Source organism: Microplitis demolitor, chromosome 3, assembly GCF_026212275.2.
Source record: "Microplitis demolitor isolate Queensland-Clemson2020A chromosome 3, iyMicDemo2.1a, whole genome shotgun sequence".
NCBI lineage: Eukaryota > Metazoa > Arthropoda > Insecta > Hymenoptera > Braconidae > Microplitis > Microplitis demolitor.
The window spans coordinates 11,244,122-11,267,164 of NC_068547.1; the positions used below are offsets into that span (position 1 = coordinate 11,244,122).

The following is a 23,043-nucleotide window of genomic DNA, read 5'->3' on the forward strand; positions in this document are numbered from 1 at the left end:
TAAAGGTTACAATTCCCACATTTAAAGATGTAGAAATTTCAGGTACGATTGTGGAGCTACACGGAGAAAAATGTTGGTTGAAAATCTACCATTTTTATTATGCTGTCGACCAAACTTGAAATAGGGAAAGAAGCATCCAGAAAATTATTATGCTCTTATGAAAAATTATTATGCCGCATCACAACTATTATAATGTATGGAAGTAATTGTTATTAAATCGCATCGATAAGTGTCTCGCGCGTAGTAAGTATTATGATACAGCATAATAATTTTTCGTATGAGCATAATAATTTTTTGGATGCTTTCCTTCCTGTTTCAAGTTTGGTCGACAGCATATAAAAATTGGTAGGTTTCGAGCCAACATTTATCTCCGTGTAGTACAACTACACAGTGGGGTAAAAAAGTTTAAGGTGGCGCTGTAGTTTTCGTTTGTCAGTCATTTTACTCCACATTGGAGTAGATTGTACAAATTATGTGATATTGACTTAATACACTCATGCTATTAATTAAATTATGATCACCGTAGAAAGAAATAATCGACGAAAAGTCGCAACTCCCGGGATTCGAATTTATCACCTAACGCTCGCCAGTCTTATGCACTAACCGCAACGCTACGCAACCGATATGCAAGCTAAACTAATATTATTAAAACCAGAAAGCTGATACTAAAAATGTAAAAGATCGTATAATAACATCAAATAATGAAGAAATATAATTATGTTAACAGAGTTTTAGATAAGTGCATCAATTGGTGCCAAATCAAAATAATAGACTATATTAATGATTAAGTTGTTCTAAAGATCTTTGTTACTTATATATATATAATGTAAATCGTTGATAAATAAAATTCTTTTTCAAAACCAAAAAACCAAACCGATATGCAAGCGAGAATTTTAGTAAGCTCATATAACCGAGTCGTAAGCCACGCCTCTACAAATGACAGTCCATTGGGTCGAATATTTAAGGGAGAGGAGATTTTAGACAAAAACGCGGGATATTTAGAAAAAATAAAAAAACCGAGCGACAATAGAGCACCCTCAGTGCTTTCGTGCTTGAAATATGCAAAAAAAAAAAATTAAACTGAAAATAAGAATTAAAAAAAAAAATAAAATTAATGATATAAAAGGTGAATAAAAAAATTCATAATTAAAAAAAAATTAATGTTATTAAATAAAAATTAAATTGAAGTAATAATTAAACATAAAATGAGCGATTGAGGTGTGCACTTTTGAATTTTCCAACTTTTTTAGTTTTTAGTATTGAGTATACTATCCACGGGTATTATCATAATCCTACCAAAAACAGATTCTCTGTATAAAGTCGCGCCAAGTACACGTTTAAAATTTTTTAAAAGTAAAAAAAAATTATTTTTTACAAAAAAATAAGTCAAATCGAAAAAATACCAAGTACCTAGTATGATGCAAAATCGTAACAAACATTTTCATAAAATTAAAAAAAAAAAATTGTATAACAAAATTTCAATGTACTTGGCGTGCGTTACTACATGTACTCAAGCAAAATTAATTTCTAATAAAATCAAATATGTTTTTTTTTTTATTCATTTGTAAGCACACCAAGTACATTGAAATTTTGTTATACAATTTTTTTTTTTTCGGAAATCAATGATTTCAGAAATCAATCAATGGTAGAGGTTCTGATGTTGCAGTTGTTCGCTGTGTGAACAAACACGATTAAACATTGATTATAGTTGTTCTTTACATTTCTTCCAATAAAACTGTATCAAATATCATAAAATTTATTCATCAGCAATTACTTCACTTCACTAATGAAGGTTCACGTCTTTTAAATACTAATTACCATGAGATACCGTTAATTCTTGCTGGAGATTTCAATATTAATTTTCGTTGAGAAGAATCTCGACCATTGATTGATCTCTTAGGTGATAAACTAAATTTAACGGTGAATAATTCTCCACTTCAAAATCAACAACAAGATATGGCACAACTATTGATGAAGTTTTCTCAAGAAATTTAGAAAATTTGCAGAGTAGAATTTATGTTTCTCAATTCAGTTATCATAAACCAATCACATCATATTTGAAGTATGATACATGTAAAGAAATTTTCTTTAAAAATTAGCGTTAAATTCACTGTAATCGTGGGACATAATGCAGTGCTTTTATTTATTACCATTTTTGAAATAAAAATTAGGAAAAAATTCATTTATTTTGTGGTAAACTTCATAAAATTTACCGAAAACCGAATAAAATTTACAGTAGACTACGGTAAAATTTGTTGAAAAAAAGTTCAAAATTATCTGACTTACCGACAGATGATTAGGCCGTGCCATTCGTCCACGATTACAGTGAATTTAACGGTAATTTTTAAAGGAAATTTCTTTCCGTGTAGTAATTAAATTATTGTTTTAAAATGTATAGTGGTCGACGTTAATATCAATATATATATTACTAGTGTTACATCGTCAATAAATGGTTTTTTAAATTCTCATATGATGTATTTATTTTTAACTTAATCGACATCTCGTACAATATCAAAGAAGTTTTACTTCAATCGCGTGTGAATGTTGCACGCACTCTCTTTTTTTTAATTATTGTTTAATTTAATATTTTCAATTTAATATTTTTTATTAATTTTTTTTTTTCCAAAAGCATTTGATTGATTTGTTTATAAACTATTTATTGACAAAATCAAAAATATTTAAAAACTGGATGGTACAGAAAGGTGACGCCATATTGCCGTAACGGACTTCCGTTGCATTGTCATCCAGTTATCTCCTAGTCGCGCTTAAAGAAGTTTTACTTAAAAAAAAAGTGACTCGAAGTGAGACTCGAACCCGCGTTCGTAGATTTCAAAGACTATTTGCATCCTCATTATTGTTATCCTTACTATTATTATTATTATTATTATTTTCATTATTATTATTATTATTATTTTACGTCTGGTTTCGTCGTAAAAATGTTGGAAAAATCATAAAAATTCGGATATTTACGGTCAAAACAGATCTCAGAAGGCCTATTTTAACCGTACTTTCGATCCAGACCGTCTTTTACGGTCTTAACAGGCGTATTCTAAGGCAGTAAATCGAACTTCAAAGGGTTTGGAAACTTCTACGGTTAAAACGGATCTTATATTTCGACTCGGGCAACTAAATCTTATAAAATTGTGTGGTTAAAGAAACCACAGGATGAGTTTTCCATACTCCATTAAGAGTTACTGGGCCTACAAATTTTTACCTCAGTCGAATAGTAAATAGAACTATTACAGTAGAGATTAATCTTACACATCAGTGTCATTGATGATACTCCATTTGTCGTTACGATGACCACAAAGTGTAGTTTAATTACCCAGATAGGAAAGTACGACGGGCCCAGGCTTGGCTCAGGCTTGGTTCAACTAAGTTGAACTCTGGACCAAGCTTGTAAGCCAGCCTTGTTCCAGCCTTGGTAGAAGTCTGGAATGATAACTGGGTGCCAAGCCTGGTTGCCAGCCCTGACCCGTGCTTGCTTGCCAGACCTGGCCCATGCTTGGTTGCCAGACTTGGCCCATGCATCGAAAAAACACATAAATTCAATTAAAAAAAAAAAATTATTATTATTAAAGTACTAGAGTTTGTGATCATTAACGTTTAAACTATTTAAGTGAAGTAAATAACGTGAAAAAAACTCGGTGAAAATTCTGCTGGGCTCTGGGCGCGAACTGCCGTCCTTCTGATTGCTGGGTTTGAACGCTGGCTACTGGACGAACCTACTAACGTTCAATTGAACCTTTTATATGTTCTACTTGTTCATTTTACTACAACCACTCGGTTTTATGAAATATAAAGAGCAATTTAATTTATATTTTCGATTAAGAAAGAAAAAAATAATTTCGTATTATTTATATTATAATAACATAATTTAAAAAAAAAAAAATTTATTAAATTTAATTGATTATTTATCAAGAACCCAGCTTAATTATCTTACTCTACCACTATAATTCCCAAGTTAGGGTGACTCTCGGCTTGGCCAAGGCTAGGTTATCTAGTGTTGGCCGATGTTAGGGTAACCATCCAACGGCCGAGGCTAGGTTATTCAATCTTGGCCCATGTTAGGGTGACTCTAGGGTTGGCCAAAGCTAGGGTATTCAGTCTTGGCCCAATCCTGGGTAATCATTGGAATGGCCAATACTAATTACCCAGTTATGGCCCAGGCATGGGACAGTATAGGTTTGCCAAGACGGGCTTCCCAATAATGTCCCAGGCATGGCCCCGTCGTTCAACTCGGGGGCTTCCTGTATGGGTAGAAGTTATTCATAGCTGGGTCCTAGCTAGGGTCTACCGTGGAAACCCAGAGCTCGGTGAACTAGTTCTGGTTCAAGCTTGGGCCAATATTGAAGAGCTAGAGCAGGGTTACCCATGACTGGGTCTCGTTTGGGGCCAACAGCGGAAAGCCAGCGCTAGGTTGCCCACGACTGGGCCTTAGCTAGGGCCGACACTAGGAAGCCAGAGCTGGGCTTACTAGTTCTGGTTTAATCTCGGGCCAAGGATGGAAAGCCAGCGCTAGGTTGCCCACGACTGGACCTAAGCTAGGGCCGACATTGGGAAGCCAGAGCTAGGTTGCCCAGTCCTGGGCCTTAGCTAGGGCCGACACTGGGGAGCCAGAGCTGGGTTACCCAGTCCTGGTCCGTGCTTAGCCCCGTTGTCAGAGCTTGTAAGTTCCTACATGGGTAATACTAGTTTAGTGTGGTAAATTTAACTCCATCATTTTTTTACGTGTACAAGAGATAATCGACCATCTGAAAGATTTAATAAGTGTTCCATTATATTCGGACCGACTAAAAATAATATAATATATTTATATAAATGAATATAAAATGTAGGGCTCAAATGAGATTTAATCGGAATAATTTTAAAATGTATTTAAAGTTATTTAAGATTCAAATTCATTTCCAATATCCTGTGAATTAATGCAAGTACATTATTAGATTGAATACTAAAATGGATCAATAGTACACGAATTATCTTGTCTTAGCTTATAAAAAGATTTAAAGCCGGATGTATCCGTCTGATTACAGTTTTTCTAGTAATGGTTTATTAAACATTAAAAGCTATCAGCCATGCAGATAGTTAATAATTAAAAAAAAAAAAATTATATAATGCACGAAGATTTATTGATGATACTCTTATAAATAAACGGTTTCTCAAGACTACTCGCCCATTTATCTTGTATCTCTATAAGATACAGATACTTCCGGTTATCAGTATTAATTGGCATTAATTTTCAAGGGATAACTCGAGTAATTGTATATATTTAATTATTAAGGTGTCTTTTAGTCGTTTAAAATAAATTTGCTCGGTTGGTTTCACGTTATTACGGGAAATTTAATTTAATAAATATAATATTAGTATCAACCGTTATATATACCTGAAATTAGCCGATCATGAGTCAGTATAGTGTGCTTATATACATACATGGGTCATATAGATAAAAGGCTGTTACTGATTCTAAAAGATTGAGATGACGAAGGAGGAAATAAGGAATGTAAATCTGTTGCTTTTACATTAATTCCTCTTTTCATAATCATTGTCTCAAGTTTATGAATAATTAATGGAGCGATTTTGTGAAACGATACAGCTGAGTTAATCGCTGAATAATTAGTCGTGAGCAATGATAAATTATAATAAAACATAAGTGACTGTAAAATTATTGTTGAATTATTAATGAGTATTATAAATGATAACATAACTTTAATAACATCTTTAATTTTAGTAATATTATTGTTCCCGTAAGAATTTTTAATCGATTTATTAATAACACAATATTACTACAGATTGTTTAATATTGTGTTGAAAATAATAATAAAACTTTTATAAAGTTGTTTTGAATAGACTTGAATATAATTAACTTTCTACGAAACTTTAATCTTATTATTTGTTTCTGTAGAGATCGGAAAAATAATTAAATTTGTTAAAAATAATTAAATTAAATCGGGCAAGTGGTTTATAACTTATACGCAAAAAACCAAACACAAAAAAAATGTTTATTTTTATTCGTATACATCATAAACTTCATGACCGATCTACCCCAAAATCTAATTCTAAGTTTTGGTGAGCCCTTTCGATTGCCACCAAGTACGTTCGAATCGGTTGACTCGTTCCAAAGATATCGTCGGATAAAAAAAAGTTGCACACACGCACACAGAGACGTCCATCCGAGAATAGTCAGAATAGCTTCCTAGAATCTCAAAACGTCGACATCTGATGAAAACTTGATTTTCGAAACTCGGTCCGAATCCAATAACTTCCCTTTTTTTGAAAATTTGCAATTTTCTTAGCGGGAAGTTAAAAATTCTAGACGTTTAAATGATTTGAAAAATGATTACGATGATAAAATATATATTCAAACCTTTTGAAATTTCGCGCATTAGTAGCGAATAGTATTTCATTGTTTTTTCAATTTCAATTATAATTAAAATTCATTTGGTTGAGCATTAAAATGAAACATTTATTTTGTAATAAAATTCGATTAAATGAACATAACGCTGTTATGTCCAATTAATTTTTTTTTTATATAAATTTATTTTATCTCATAAAATAAATTTACGAAACTCCTCTTTACAAAAGCACGCGAAAACGCAGCGTCAGTTTTACCACCATTTATGCGTATAAAAGTTGAGCGACGATTCTTGCAATAACAGTTGACGAATAAATAAAAACTTGTCGTCATTTACCACCAATGACAACAATTTAATTACTCCCATCAAACATCAATCAAAAGTTTTTAAATAACCTGAGCACTATGGCTCAGGGCCTTAGTTGTTGATCAAATTTTCAGATCTCGAGTCCTACGATCCGCGTAGTACGGTTTCGTGGTTGTTGATCAGATCTTTAAATTTCGAGTTCTACGGTCCGCGTATACGGCGTCGATAGCCCGTAATCTTATTGCAAAAATCTGTCCTAGAGAGAGCAATAAGTAACCGTCCTTAATAAAAGGTACTAGGCCGATATTCATATCGTGTAGCGGTATTATTTTATTAACAGCGGTTTCTCTTATATTTTAGTATTTCTTCTTAGATTCAGTTAAGTTGTAAATTGATAAAGGTACTAGGCTGATATTTTCATATCGTGTAGCGGTATTATTTTATTATTTACAATTATTGTAAAAATCAGTCCGGCTCGATCGAATAGTAATACAAAAAGCAAGTAGCTTAACTTAGTGAGTTCATTTGAAAATAACACATAAGACTTTATCCTATAACCCCAGCCGCGTCCATTCAACCAAATCCATCCGGAGGAGACCGAGTGCAAAGTTCTGGAGGGATAAAAGCCTGCCGTGTTAGAAGAAAGAATCAGCTAAAGGTAAGTGAGAGACAATATCAATATCTTTGCTCTCTGTTGATCGATTAATAAATGCAACGTAACCAAGCTCGAAGGCGTTTGGGTTCACACTCTTCGAAAAACCCACATTAAATAATGAATATAGGAAGTTAAAATCTTCCTCGTATTCTTTATTGCTGTCCGCAACCTCCATATCGCTCGTTAAATTTTTCTATCGCTACCAAAGGGAGAAATCCCGGATAATTAAATTAAATCAAAGCGGCGGACATAACAACGCTTTTTGGGCTTCGACATTTTTTTTTTCATTTTCCAGCTTAGGATATGTTTGACAGGCGATTAAAAAAAACATTATACGCCCTTTTGGCTTTAGATCACAAAATTTCTAAATTCCTAAAGCCAAAAGGCTTTATAATTTGAGACATACGCCTTTTTGGCTTTAGAAAATTTTTTTTTCATTTTTAATCTTAGAATATGCTTGCACATTGGTTGACAAAAAAAAAAGTTTTTATACGCTTTTTTGGCATCCCGAGTCCAAAATAAAACGATTCAGACTCGCTTCACCTTATTTTCTTTTGAAATTATCGATTTACCGACGATTGTTCGATAAGATTTTCGTCTTAAAATTTAAGTCGAATGAGTCTAAACCAAGTCAATTTCGACTTGATTTCAACTTTTTCGTCTTAAATCGTGACTAAGTAAGCCAGTTAAGTCTAAACCAAGGCGAAAACTCAATGTATTTCATATCTCCGTAAAAAAGTCGAGTTTGTCTTGTGAAAACGGCTCCAAATTTAGACTTGGTAAACCAAGTCTAAATCAAGCTTTATTTTTGACTCGGGATTTGTCACGCGACATACATATATAATATTTAATAAGTTATATGATAAGAATATATTTGAATGTATGCATTGTTCATGGAATTTTAAATTAAAAAAAACTATAGTATATAATTGTCATTCATTCAAGTATTGTGACTTAAAAGCAAGTATTAAAGTCATGCACGTAATGATATTTAAAAAGCATTGAAATAGCTACTAAGATGGTCCACTTGAACACAAATACAAACTGAATACAATATAGATACTCTCAATAAGTATATTTAAAGTATCGATGTGACACGCGACAATAGATGATGACGATATACAGTGGATAATTTTTACGTGTATGTCACTACAGTACAATGAACGAATTTACGGATGATATGCCGGAGAAGAAATATACAATCAAGATAGAGAGCAGAAAAATAATGATAATAATAAAAATAAAAAATCTTCGAGTCATATATAATAGGTCCTCAACTTTAATCCATTATTCTTTACTTACTACGGTGTAAAATTCTTCAAGAGACTCGGAATGAACTTGCTTTAACAATCAATAAAAAAAAAAGAAAACTAAGACCAAGTGACAAGGATACAACCAGTGGTATTCCACATTCATCTGACCTATGGGTGGTGCCAATTATATACTCGTATTTGACAAAGCTATATATATATGGTCTCCATGATTTTTTTTATCCATATTTGAAGAGAAAAAAAATGTCCACCTATAATATATATATATATATATATATATATATATATATATATATATATATATATATATATATATATATATATATATATATATATATATATATATATATATATATATATATATATATATATATATATATATATATATATGGATGTATTCCTCTGCCTTTGAAACCGTAGAGGAACTGAAAATTTTGTCTGTAGTTCAAGTATGTATTATATTGCATTTTCAAAAGGAACTAATGCGTTATTGAGGATCTACCAGGTGTAACTCATGGCTTCTTGGCTTCAAGTTTATCTCCTATTCAGTGTATAACTATGGCTGTCTATTGAATTGTATTTTGGTATCTCTGCCTTATTTAAAGGTAACTCAAATGATTCTTGACAATAAAACCGTACTTCTATTTTGCTCTGCACTCTGATGCTCTACCCTATTGACATCAAAGTGAAAATTCCGTGACGTTCATCTGTATATATAGTACTCAAAAATGCGAGAAAAACTTCCATTTAATACTTTTTTTTTCATTTATACGTTAAATTTAAAACTGTTTATGCATATATTTTATGAAGAAAAGTTATCAAATGTGAGTTGGTACTCACGACTCAAAAGTTTTGTTGTATTGATCAATGCATTTATTTATTTTTAAACTATTTATAAATTAATTTTAATAAATCCTTAATGGCCACGTAAGGTCCAGAAGATCCCTGGCAATTTAAAACTTAAAATATCTCAATATAGCTACACGAAGAAAAAAATTAAGTCATTTTTACTAAATTTGAAAAAAAAAATTACAATCCGAGAAGTAATCTTGAAACGTTAAAAAAATCAAAACTTGTACAAAACTCATAGTAAAAATTACAACATATTATTTAGAATAATAATTTCTATTGGTTATAAAAATTACTACATTCAAAATAAAATTTACTAGCGACTAGCGACAAATAAAAATTATAATGTACCAATAATTTGTACTATTGTACTTAGTAAATATTAATTAACGCGCTTTGTGAAAGATTTATTCTGGCGAGTAATTTATACAATTCAGATAGTAATTTTTACAATCTCAAATAGTAATTTTATCTCCTGGAGTAGCAATTTGTCTTACCGACATTCTAAAATGTACAGTAACCTACATAGAATTACATTGGAGATGTAATATTTATCAACTACGAAACAATAATTGCGACAAATGTACTAACTTTTAATAATTCTGAAAAAAATTTCTACTTTTTGTAACATTGAACTATTTTTATATGAATAAGTTAATATTGATTTTTTCCAAGCGAAAATTACAATCTAGATATAGTAATAATTGAAATAAAAAACTAATTTTCTACAAATTATCGTAATTTTTTATATGCGCACATAATCCATGGATTGTAATTTTTTATTTGAGATACAAAAATATTTGCAAAAAATCAATTATAATTTTTTTTAATAACTTCTAAGGTAAGAGACCCAGTACCCGATCACTCATGTCAGTGTATACCTATATGTAGTAAATTTTACTAAATATAGATATACAAATACGTGTAGTGATCGAGTACTAGTTCCCTGATCAGGTCCTCGGTCTCTTGTCTTATAGAAAATTCTGCATTTACGTAATTTACTAAAATTAATTTATTTTTTAGAAAATTAAATTTTTTTATTGATTTTGATATTGAATTACATCTATTCTCTTATTGTTATGTAAAAAAGTAATTTTTACCATTTTTTTATAACTAAAAATTAAAATTTATGATAAAGATTCATATTAATTTTAATAACAATGTTTACATAATATCTCTATAAAATTGAAAGTAAAAATATTAGTTAATTTCGAAAGCTGATCAAAGACCGTGGAATCCTATAGATCCTTCGTGTCTGTTACAATTTGTGTCGAAAGTTTTGCAGGTTAATTTGTGTGACATTACGACTGCTAAAAATAAATTTCAATTCTTTATTTTTCGGAATTAAAGAAAAAAATAAGTGAAGTCCTAAAGAATGAATGAATCAAAAAGATAAATAAATTGAGTAATCAAATATTAAACGGCTAGTATATTTCTGCGGGTGGGTTACTTTCAACTCGGTTGAGTGGTTCGTAACTAACACTTCTGTTTTCCAAGGTAATCCTCTGGTCTCGTTTCACGGAGTATTATCTAAATCGTATTTACACGGAGCTGTGGAAACTTGTGACCCTTACTCTAACCTTTAAACTGTAAGTCTGTGTCTGTGTGTGTGTAAATAGTTAAGTAATTATATAATATAGTTACTCAGTTTAACTGACTATTCTTGTTTTTAACCTTCTAGACTTATGAATTGACTAATTAACATACAATTAAATTGCAGTAAATCTATAAAATTATTATTATCATTATGATGTGACGTTATCAAAAATGCATACTACATTAAAATATAATATATTTTATAGTGTTTTTTAGTTGAATGAAAAAGTTAATAAAATTTATAGAAAAATCTGATGAATATTGGAAAATTCGTTGGCACAGATGTTTAATAAATATATATATCACACAAATACATATGCATATATGTAAAATACGTATGTGAGTCACTATCTGCAAAGGGACATTTAGAAATTCTCGAAATGGTTGAGTTAGTGACGAGAAGCAGAAATGCATTCCTAGACAAATTCTTGGCTTAAGGCCATGCGAATTCAGGGAATCGACAGTCGAATCTAAAAATTTTATTTCAATGCCTCAGGCATTGGATCACTGGAGCTCAACATCAGCATACATTTTATTTTAACTTAAATTGGCTCTTTTGATATGTAAGTTAATTCCACATTGAATTAAATAATCTCTAAAAAACAGGAAAAGGAGGATTGAGGAAGTTGTTTAAAAAAAAAATCCTTCAGCAAGTCTAATCCCATGAAAAATTTACCAAGGAAAATAAAAATAAGTTTGTGAGGATGATTAAAAAATTATTTTTATCATTCACGATTTAAAAAAAAGTCGAGTTGAGGAGGATGGAGTAAAGATATCTGTGCCATGCAGGCGCGCACATAGTAATAAAAAAAAAGGTATAAATAAAAATAAAAGAAAGAGCATAGACATGGAAGAGTGGCAAAGGAGGAAGAGTAAAAAGGATACGGGTAGGAGGTAAGAGAAGTCGCAGGCATCTCGTGTGCCACGAGCGAGCGCGCGGTAAGGACCCAAGGAATGCGCTCGTCCGATCCCACGGCTTTTCCCCCTTCTCTTTTAGACAGCCGTTGCGGCTTCTCCAAGGTGTATGGTATACCAAGTAATCTAAGTGTAGAGACTTGGTATGTATGTATACAGAGACCAGAGACCAAAGACTATAAAACGACCAGCACATACAAGGAATAAGTCGCTTTTACTCTTTTTGCTCAAAAATACTTTCCCTTACTAATAAATCAGGTTCGGTTTACTGGTTTACTGATTAGACCCTAAGTTTATCCAACTAAACTAAGTTATCTACATTTTTTTTTATTATTTTATAGATAAATAATGGATGATGCGCCTTAGACTTCTTCTTATATCTCATATTTTTTGTTCTTATTCTTGGAGTACAAGTGAAGATGGATAATTGCTAAGCGTTAACAGAGAACAGAGAACAAACTCGTTCATACTGTTAAGACAAAGCCAAGAAAATGAAACTCAAGTCTACTCTTACTTGCTCACAAGCTTATACTACTGTAACTTCTTTCAATTACCATTTTGGTGTTAGCAATTAATTTTCACGATTCTCGTAAATCCCAGTAGTTGCTTTTGTAGCGATGGCATTTTTGTCCTCAAGTCACGTTAAAACCGTTCAAGAAAATACCACCTCTTTCTCTTTATATATATATATATATATATATATATATATATATATATGTATATTTATATATATACATATTTACAATGTTGGACGACAACGTACGGAAATGGAAGAACGTTGTACCAAAAGCAAAGCGTTGAAACGTGTATAGTATTTGGAAGAAAAAAAAAACTGAAAAAGAAGTAAAATAAGGAAGAAAGTATAATAAAAAAAAGATATATATAAAGAATGTATAGAATTATAACGTGTCAGTGTAGTTAAATTTATCGTTGCGCCTTACTTCGAGCTTTTGCATATGTCCACAGCGGCAGCAGCAGTATGACATGTAATCCGGTAGCGCTGGCATGAATTTAAGTTGCTCTTGATGCTGTTGAGAAAATTCATCCACGAGTTTGCGATAATGAACACGAAAAATTGGTTTTGTTGTTCCTTGGGCTGACTTGCCGAGACGTCCCATAATCGCCGTTAATGTTGTCAGACTTCTGCGCCTACGTGTCAGTCTCCTCATACCCAAATTAAAATCAAATTTATTCAAACTCCGATTTTTTAATTTTTTATTTATTTTTCTTCACCATAAAATTTCACTTCACTTAATATTTATTAACTTACACACTAGCTATTGAAATTCACACCACGATAATTCATCATTACTCCATTTTTAGTAGATAGAAGCGGATATATAAATTTTATTAACACTTAAAGATAATGCTGAAAGGTGTTTCTTTCCACTTGGTAACTTCATACTTTATTAAACAGAAATTAACAATATAATCACAATAAACTGGTTAAACTTTTGGTTCTACATGAATAAATAACTATGATTCGCGGTTTTATTATTTAAAACAAATAAGACCCATAATTTTTATTAGTATGCTATTGTACCACATATTTAATATTTAAAAGTATATAAGTACATTCACAATTACTGGTGTAAGTAAAACGCGTGGAGTCAACAGGAGTAAAGAAAGAGAGACTGAAGCAAACTGAAGACTCAAGTAGAAAGAGCACATGAGCTAAGCGAAGGGCAAGTAAGAAAGCGAACGGCCCACACGGCTCATATCCCCACCAGATCTGCCACGCGGCCTGCCTCTTATCTTATTCGTTCTCTTTTCTTTCATGGACCTATTTTCTTGTTGTGCACAAGGCATTAAGCATCACGTATGTAACCGCCAACCCGGCAGCTGGCGAATGCCACCTCATACTCACTATGTACTCCAATGTATGTACTTAAACTACGATCCTTGCATTTCGACTTTGAGATTCGTTCTTTGACCTTTACCTATTGCGATCCCGTTAATTGCTTTAAGTTATGACGCAATGGTACTGCTCAGACTTTAGTATACTCCGTTTTCAAAATTATTTACTATTGGTACCATGTCATTAACGCATAATTCTATTTTTAACATTTAATATTATAGTTATTTGCTGCTAATTATTACTGACCACAGGAGTTTATTAGTGTTTTAAATATTGATATTAATCATTATTAATTTTAGTGTCTGCATAAGAATTAAACAGAAAATAAATTCAATTTTTTTTTTACTTATTAAATACAGACAAAGTAATCTTGCAATAATTTCTTTATAATACTTGAACAGTAATAGTTCATTTTTTTTTTATTTTGGTATTTTATATATTTGAAAAGAAAAGTATTTAATAGTACCTTAGATAACTACACGGAAAAAAATTTCCTGTTGCTGCAACAGGAGCCAGCTATGTTGCAGCAACGTGATAACACCCTGTTGCAGCGACAAGATTAATACTGTTGTTGCAACTTAATAGTAAATATAGTCACACAGTAAAAACTTTTGCGTCATGGCGTCAAAAAACTTAGTGTTAAAAATTTAACCTTTTATGTGTACATTTAAAATTTATTCTGTTAAATTAACACAAAAAAGTGTTAAATATTTAACAAAGAAAATTTTTAACACTGTTTTTAGACGCAATTTGACGCAAAATTTTTACTGTGTAACTATATTTTACTATTAAGTCGCAACAACAGTATTAATCTTGTCGCTGCAACAGGATTTTATCACGTTGCTGCTTCCTGCTGCGACTACGGGAAAATTCTGTTGCTGCAACAGGAAGCAGTCGTGTTGCAGCAACAGGAAATTTTTTTCCGTGTGGTGCCATCGAGTATTATACTTGATGTCACTAATTTGCGATATTTTATATAATAAATGCTCAAAATTAAAACGGCTTAAGTGCGCAACGTCGACGTCATGCGATCACGATCATTTTAATAATTTGTCTTCATAGAAATCAATGTTTTTTTTTTAGTTCAGTTTATTTATTTATAAAAAATTACTCAAGTGTCTATTTATTTACACTGAGAGAAAAAATCGGTTTTCTGAACTAAGAAATCGTAGTTCACAGACGACTCAGCTAAACTAAATCAGTTTCAGTAACTAATACACCATAGTAAACTGATCTACGACTGCATAGTCATTCTTACTATTTTTAGTTACATATACTAAGATAAAGTTAACATAACTATAATTTATATTGTAGTAAATAATTTATTCTTAGTCCAATGAGCAATAAGATTATAGTGATGTTAATAATATACACTTAGTTCTTCAGATCATTTATAATTGTAGGAATAAGTATTTGTGTCTAGATGTACACACCAGAAAATCGAACTTTCTGAGAATGTACTGATTTGATTTATTGTAACTAAACAGTCATAGTTACCATTTCCATGATTTAGTACTGCAAGAAATAAAATTATTTAGCGATCTGTACTGCAGATTTTGGTTCACTGTTATTGGATTTTCTTTTTTATTTACCAGCCAATATTTACGTGACAAATTCAGAAATTTTTTTTCTTTCACATTGAACGTACTTGATGTTTTTTTATTGTAACAAAAATTATTTTAGGAAACATTAATGTTAAACATTAATGTCTTAATGTAATTTAGTATATACTATGTTACAATCAAAAATGATTCTTGTCACTCTGTCGGATAACAGAGAACTATTTATGCCAAGATCGTTCTCAAGCTTGGAATATAATACTTCTGAAATAAGTTTCTTACCAGGGACACTATATAAAAGGTGGGCACGATCTAGTGGCGAGCACTAAACTACTCCCGCTGCTGTTGCTTTGTTCTGGTGACTTCCCGGGTCGAAATATTTGGTATGATTTTAGTCTAACTGCACTGCATTTGGACTAATTGGTCTGTATTTGAACTAGTTGATCTGTTTTTGATCTTTTATAAAAATTTTAAGCTGTTTTTGATCTGCTGTTTTGAAAAACAATTGTGACACAGAAGGACAAAACTAGATTAATTCTGGAACTTAAAAAAATTTTTGTTCTGAAATTGTGCAAGGACAAAACTAGATTAAATCGTGGACTTATAATAATTTCATTTATGTCTAGAAAAAATTTATAAAAAGTATTCTAAGATCTAGAATGAATTTTTTTTTGTTTAATATTTACTTACTATCTTTTGTTTAAAAATGTCGGCAGTTAATGATTATTTGACAGCTATATTTTTTAGTTGTCTTGATAGAATATTAATAATATTTAACGAAAGTAGTAAAATTGCCGTTAAAATTTCAACAAAAATTTCTTCAATTCACTGAATAAAGTCAAAAAATATTCTGACATTAAAAACCGTATTAAAATATTCCTCTGTGACATTGTAATACGAAAAAATAGCAACAGCACGTTTTAAATATCAAGAAAATTTAAATAATCCTCTATATCTAGATGTTCCCAAATCACTTTGCATGAGCAGTAAGTTTAATTGAACTTTATTCATTCTTGTTATTTTTAATAAATCATGTAGTAATTAATTTTGTCCATAAATGGAAATATTAATTTTTTTTTTTTTATTATTTTTTGAATTCAAATTTATTGCTTTTATATAACGCTTTTAATAAAGCAAAGAATTGAAAAAAAAATTTGTCACGTAATTTTTTTTTTTTTTTAAATTAAGATTACTCAGTGTCGCACAATCTTTGAGTTTCTTAGAATAATTCATTTTTTAATGGAAAGGTTTTTCACCAATTATTTTTTAAATTAAGATTCATTTTGAATATAAACTTATAATAATACATTTCTGTATTTATAAAAATATCAAACAGATGGTGATAAGGAACTGAATGAGTTGGAGGTAAAGGCCAGAGGAAAATAGTTGATTTTTCTCAGAATATATGTTCAAAGAAAGTCTCAGTTACTAGGATGCACTATAAGAAGAAAAGAAGGATGAAGTTAAATTTTTTTTAAGTAATGTCTATATGTCAATTGAGGCTAATTTATTTAATAAATAAACATTATTTTATATCAATGTGTAAAAAAATATCAAACTTTCATTCATTTTTTGTTTTTATTATTTATCATTATAATTATAAAAAAAAAATTTTTATCTGTTTTTGATCGAATATAGATCAAAATCAGACTAAAGATAATAAACAGAAAAATTCAGAATTTGATCTAGATTAGAATAAAAACAGACTAATAATAATTAACAGAAAAAGTCCGATTTTGATCTAGATTAAAACAAAAACAGACTAAAAATAATTGACAGAAAAAGTCTGATTTTGATCTAGATAAGAATAAAAACAAACTAAAAATTATTGAAAATAAGTCTGGAAATAGTCTAAATAAGGAATAGTAAGGGTAAAACTAGATTAAAATTCACATATTAATTAAATATAAATAAAAAATAAAATTTAATAAAAAGAACTTAAAATTTTTAGTTGATTAAAAACAGATCAAATTTTTCGACCCGGGATTTTATCTCTTAGTTTAAGCAACATTTTTGTTTTGGTTGGAGCATAAAAAATTTTTGCGTTAAATAATAGTACTTATTGCGATATATTTTATATTCTTCAAACAAAAAAATGCAGATTATTACAAAAACTCATATATCTTGTTTCAAAAAAATATCTAATATTAAGAAATAAAAACTTTTGTAACAAGTAAAAATTCTTTGCTTTAAGCATAAGAATATGTTAACTTGAGAAAAAATATTTGAATTAAAAGTAAAAATTTCAAGATAATTATTTATTTAGGGCAAGAAAAATTTGATTTTCCGGATCGATTTTTAAAAAAATTTCTGGATTCAAATTATATGTTTTTTCTATGTATTTATAATTCTCAAAAACAGCAGATAATTTAAAAATATATGTAGGATTAATATTAATAGCTGGAATTATTTTATAATATGAAAATCGTAAAACTGCTTCGATTCAAACATCTTGTCTGATTATTTTGCTATAAAGGGTTTCTCTTTAACTCATAAGTTTATTTATTTGTACGTTATGAAAACTTATAAACACGGCTTTCAAATTTGAGTTTCTCTACACACATTGATAAAAAGAAAGCTGAGAGTCAACTTGGTTTGAGTTGAGCCAAAATACGCCACGACTTTAAGTACGGCGAAACACGCTACGACTTTGGCTCAAAAGCCACACGTATTTGGAGGGAATTATCTACTCAAATACATGGTGTACTTGTAAACATATCATTTGTATTTATGACGACTTTTACGTACTCAATTAAAAAATATATGTAATTGAGTCAACATACTAGAGGCTTTATTCCTCCTACTTTTGCTTTTGTTTTTACAATACTTAAATTTGATGTAAAAAAAAAATGATATTCTATCTATATTTTTTTAATTTGAGTAAATTTACATTTAGTCGTAAGAATATAATTTTTTTTCAATTCGATTGCTTTATATTTTTCTTTTAAAACACCGTAAATTGTACGAATTGCATTTAACGTTACTGCAATTTATTCAAGTCGTCGAGTCATTATGATCGATTTTGCATCAAAATAATACTTTGTAGAATAGAATGGAACCAGAGTGTATCCAGAAAAAATAAATATTGAAAAAAAAAAAAAAGATTTACCGAAATTTATTATTTTTAGATTATTTAAGAGCATTTATTGAAAACAAAAAAATTTTTTTTTATTACCTGAAACATACTTTATATTTCTGGATTATAAAAATAAATTATTCAAGGAAACAGAAATAGACATTGTTGTCACAATGTAATATAGGATATTCTATATTACCATCAAAAGAGGCACTTGTCACTAGGTCGGACGACAGAGGAGTAGCCGTGACAGAATTGTTTTCAAGTATAGAATATAACAACTCTGAAATATATATCTAACCAGGAACAGCACAAGAGGTTGCGTGCGATCTAGTGGTGAGCACTGAACTACTTCTACCGCTGCTTATTCGAGTTCGGTGCCTTATGAAAACCATTTATAAAAAAAATATATTAAAAATACATAAATATATATATATATATATAAAATATGTATCAAAAATAAATTTTTTCTGCCCTCCGGCCGGAAAGTGGCAACTTTCAGGCCACTGTCCTGAACGAAGTTGCAACTCTCCGGCTTCGTCGAGCAGAAAAATAGTATACGCACCTTGGCCAGTAAAAAGGAAAGCCTCAGACCACATGTTTGTCAGCTTCGGCTTCGTCTCGGCCAACAATTACATGTGCTCTGAGACTTTTCTTATTTTACTGGCCTAGGTATGTAATATACTATTAATAGCTAACTTTTGGCCGATTTTTGTATATATTTTAAATGTAATTTAAATATTTTTAAAATAGATTTTAAGGCGTATAAAAAATACATGCTCAAAAACATATAAAAATTATATTAATAATATATAAAAAAAATATAATTATGAAAATATGAAAAAAATATTTTTAATTTAACCAACAACACATGAAAAAAAATATAATAAAATTATATATTTTTTATGTATTTGAAATATATTTTCTTTATATTTTCATATATGTATTTTTTATATATTCTAAGATACAGAGAAAGAGAAAGCAAAATAGAGTACCCCCAAAATTTCATAAAAAAACAAAAATTATATTTTTTTAAACCTTCGAAATTCATTTTTGTAAATGTAATTGACCATTGTTTTGAATTTTTTTTGTTAAACTTTTTCAAAAATCGAAAGTTTCAGTCAAAAAAAGTTCATGACTATCGTTTTATGATAAAAACCATTGAAAAATTTTTAATTTTCCCTTGCATCTAATAATTATGTGAAATGTAATTTTTCTTTATGTAAATTACTTACAGGAAAATTTAATGTAATTGAATTTATTTAATATTCTGAATTTTTTTTTCTTTTTTTAGAAGGTACCCTATTTTGCCCGCAAAAATGAAAATTTTTTTTTTTTTTCAATGGCCTCTGAAAATTTTTTCTAATATTTACTTTGGATATCATTGAAAAAAAAAAATTTACAGTATTCGAATTCTCAATAACTCAGTATTTCCTTAAGTATCCTGTTTTGCTCTCCCATCCTTCTTTTAATATATTTGAGTTACATTTCAAATATGTAAAATATATACGAAAATCGGTCAAAAGTTAGCTATTAGAAATGCAATTTTTACATATATTTTATATATATTTATATAATTTTTATGTATTTTTACTACATTTTTTTTGTACTAAAAATATATATTTTCTATATTTTAATATATTTCTTTTATAAACGTTTTTTACAAGGGATGTTTTAGATAAAAGAAAAAGTAATTTTTGTATTCCATTCATGCTCTTGAATATTCTACAAATAATAAATTCCTGTAAAATTTTTTCTTCAGTATGTATTCATTTACTCTGGATACACATAATCAATGATATATTTAACTTCTTCAATTACAAACGTACATTGCAGATAGTAAATTAGTAGTCACATAAAAATGAAATAAAATTTAGTCAGTGGTACAAGTTTCTTGTGGCCAGAAAGTATCCAATTATTTCAAAGTCATTTGTATTATTATTGAGTAAATCATATGATTGACTCACCAATATAATATATTTAGGAAAATAAAAACTAAGTCAAGATAATTGCATAAAACTTTTCATCAACAACATTTGCAAAATTGATTGAAAGAAATCAATAATTTCCATCAACTTAAAACAGTATTTTTTTCAAATTCATAGTTGTTTTTATAACATACATAGACGACTTCAGCTCTATCTCTTATTTTTTACTGTAATCTCACATTTGGTTTTATTGAATACATTGTTTTTGACAGAAATATTTCTATAGTAAGCCTAAAACCGTAAAGTCTTTTATTCAAATCTCCCTATGAACTTGTTTCAACTTCCATGTTTTTAAATCAATTGAAATTCAGTTGACTCAAGTTCGGATAGGCCAAGTACGCAGCGTATTTCGGAAGAAAACACGATTTTTATCAGTGCAGGAAAAACAGTTAACTTAAGTCAAAAAAAATATTTTTGATTTTAGATCATTTTTTTTTATCAATGCAGAAAATCAAAATTTTCTTGCAGTAAAAAATCATTTTGAATCAAAATATTTTTTTTCAAGTTAACATATTCTTACGCTCAAATCAAACAATTTTTACTTGTTTAAAGAGTTTTATTTTGTTAACATAGGAGATATTTTTTGTAGCAAGATGTATATGTTAGTTTTTAGAACCAATAGCATTTTTTAGTTTGAAGAAAATAAACTTTCTTAGAACAACTACTAATTTTTTAACGTGAGAATTTTTGTACGCTTCAACAAAAACAAAAAAGTTTAAGCTAAAAAAAAAATTTATTGGGAGAAAAGATATATGTTATCTTGATTAATTTTCACTTTCCCTTCGGAATTCGGAACTGATAAGCAAAAAAAAAATGTTTGATACGCTTCTTTGGCTTATGTTTTGCAATACGCACTTTTGGCATTAGGAATGCAATTTATAGGCAGGGAAACTAAATATTAATGGTATTTATAACGATATTCTTTTTTGAATGTTTTTTTTAATTTGATTACTAGTCAGCAGAAATATTCTATAATTATTAAGTTAACTAGAAATCGACTGTTTAGAGAACTAAGATGAAATAGTACGGTTGATACTTTTGTCAGTAGTAAAAGGAACTAAATAAATGATATTGTATGAGACGGCAACTAAATTCTTAGTTGTGTCAACTATTAAAATTATTTCTACCAACTATCACACAGTCACTAAGCTAACGTAGTTACTGTATCTATTTTATGTTAATTGAGCCAACGATAAAGATTATATTGTGTTCACTACTAAGCCTTGTTTTAAAATGATTAAAGTTTTGTAGTGACCATAATAAGGCAAAAATGGTTTCTTAAATTTAGTTAATGTAACTATTTTTCCATGCTGATTCACACTAGTACATAGTTCCAGTAACAATAAAAATTGGTTAGGGAGACTATATTTTTATATCTGTCGCTGCATACACTGAAAAAAAAGTTTTCTACGCTGCACGATCCGTTGTATCGTGAACCGCGTATCGCTATAATCATGCAACGAATCCTGATCAACGCCAAACTATATTATAACATCAACGATTTAAATACGAACATGAACTATACTTAAGATCCTAACATCAGGGATATAAAGTTTCGTAATTATTACACTACTTTTTTTACGAGACACTATTTAATAAATAGTTCCTAAAGCGATTCAACTGTATTGTAAATATACTGGTCCGTACTGCTACCGTGAGCGAACGAATCGCGAAAATAACGAAACGAATCCTGACGGTCACGATCGAGGCTTGAAGCGCCAGTCATCGGCGTCAGTTTCTAACCTCATTTGTTGTTTATTGAAAAATATTTATTGTTGTTTATCATTTATAATTATATAAACATGGATGATTGGGTGAAAAATAAATTAATTGAATGGAATATTGAAAAATTGGTGGGTGTATTTGTAGGTAAGTTAAATTAATTTATATTTTGCACATGCATGTATTTATATTTGTAAATTGAAGAATCTTTTATCACTTGGTATTAATTTTTTTCGTTATTTTTGAGTATTATGTTTATAACAATAACAAAAATAGTAATAATAATAATAATTGTTATTATTATTTTTATCATTATCATCTAATAAATTTAAATATCATATTCTATAATTATTAATACTTAATTTTTGGAGAATTAATAAAATAATAAAATCGTGCTTTTCTTGGTTCCACATTTTCCTTAGACAATATTGTATATTGTTAAATGAAAAGTACTCATTAATAATTTTTTTGCATAACATTGTAACAAGATGTTTATTTGCTGTGACAGGTAGAGGTTAGGTCTTCTGTTTTGATTCATGAGACACGAAATATAATTTATCTAAAAAACTTTACAACAATTTTCGTACTAACTAAACATTGTAACTGGATAAAATATTTAAAACATGGCTTGATAACATAATTCATTATTTAAAACATAAATAATAAATTATGCAAAGTCAGTTTCTCCGATACTGCTAGGTGTACGATTCAATAGATCGCTAAATTAGCGAAACTGGATAGTGACCATAGCGATTCACGTTTACGATTCGTAGATCGTGCTAGGAGCGACACCATTTCAGGATCCGGTGTTCCGTAAAGTGTGTATAGTGACAGTAGCGATACTGGATCGTGCGGCGTAGAAAACTTTTTTTTCAGTGTAATTCAGGTTACTAAG

At 29.5% G+C, this 23,043-nt stretch overlaps 1 protein-coding gene across 3 annotated transcripts in view; it reads right to left on the bottom strand.

Annotated features, from left to right (window-relative positions):
* Positions 1-23,043, bottom strand: part of LOC103570539 (EGFR adapter protein) — a 133,938-nt gene that overhangs the window by 51,996 nt on the left and 58,899 nt on the right. Inside the window, exon 1 of one of the 3 annotated variants that reach the window (XM_053737606.1) lies at positions 12,887-13,615. The exons of 1 other annotated variant lie outside the window; for it this stretch is intronic. In XM_053737606.1, coding sequence (XP_053593581.1) covers positions 12,887-13,114 — 228 coding nt within the window. In that variant the 5' untranslated portion in view covers positions 13,115-13,615. Of the gene's footprint in view, positions 1-12,499; positions 12,565-12,886; positions 13,616-23,043 lie in introns of those variants that run through there. One more of the 3 variants, XM_053737608.1, reaches the window with a different exon arrangement.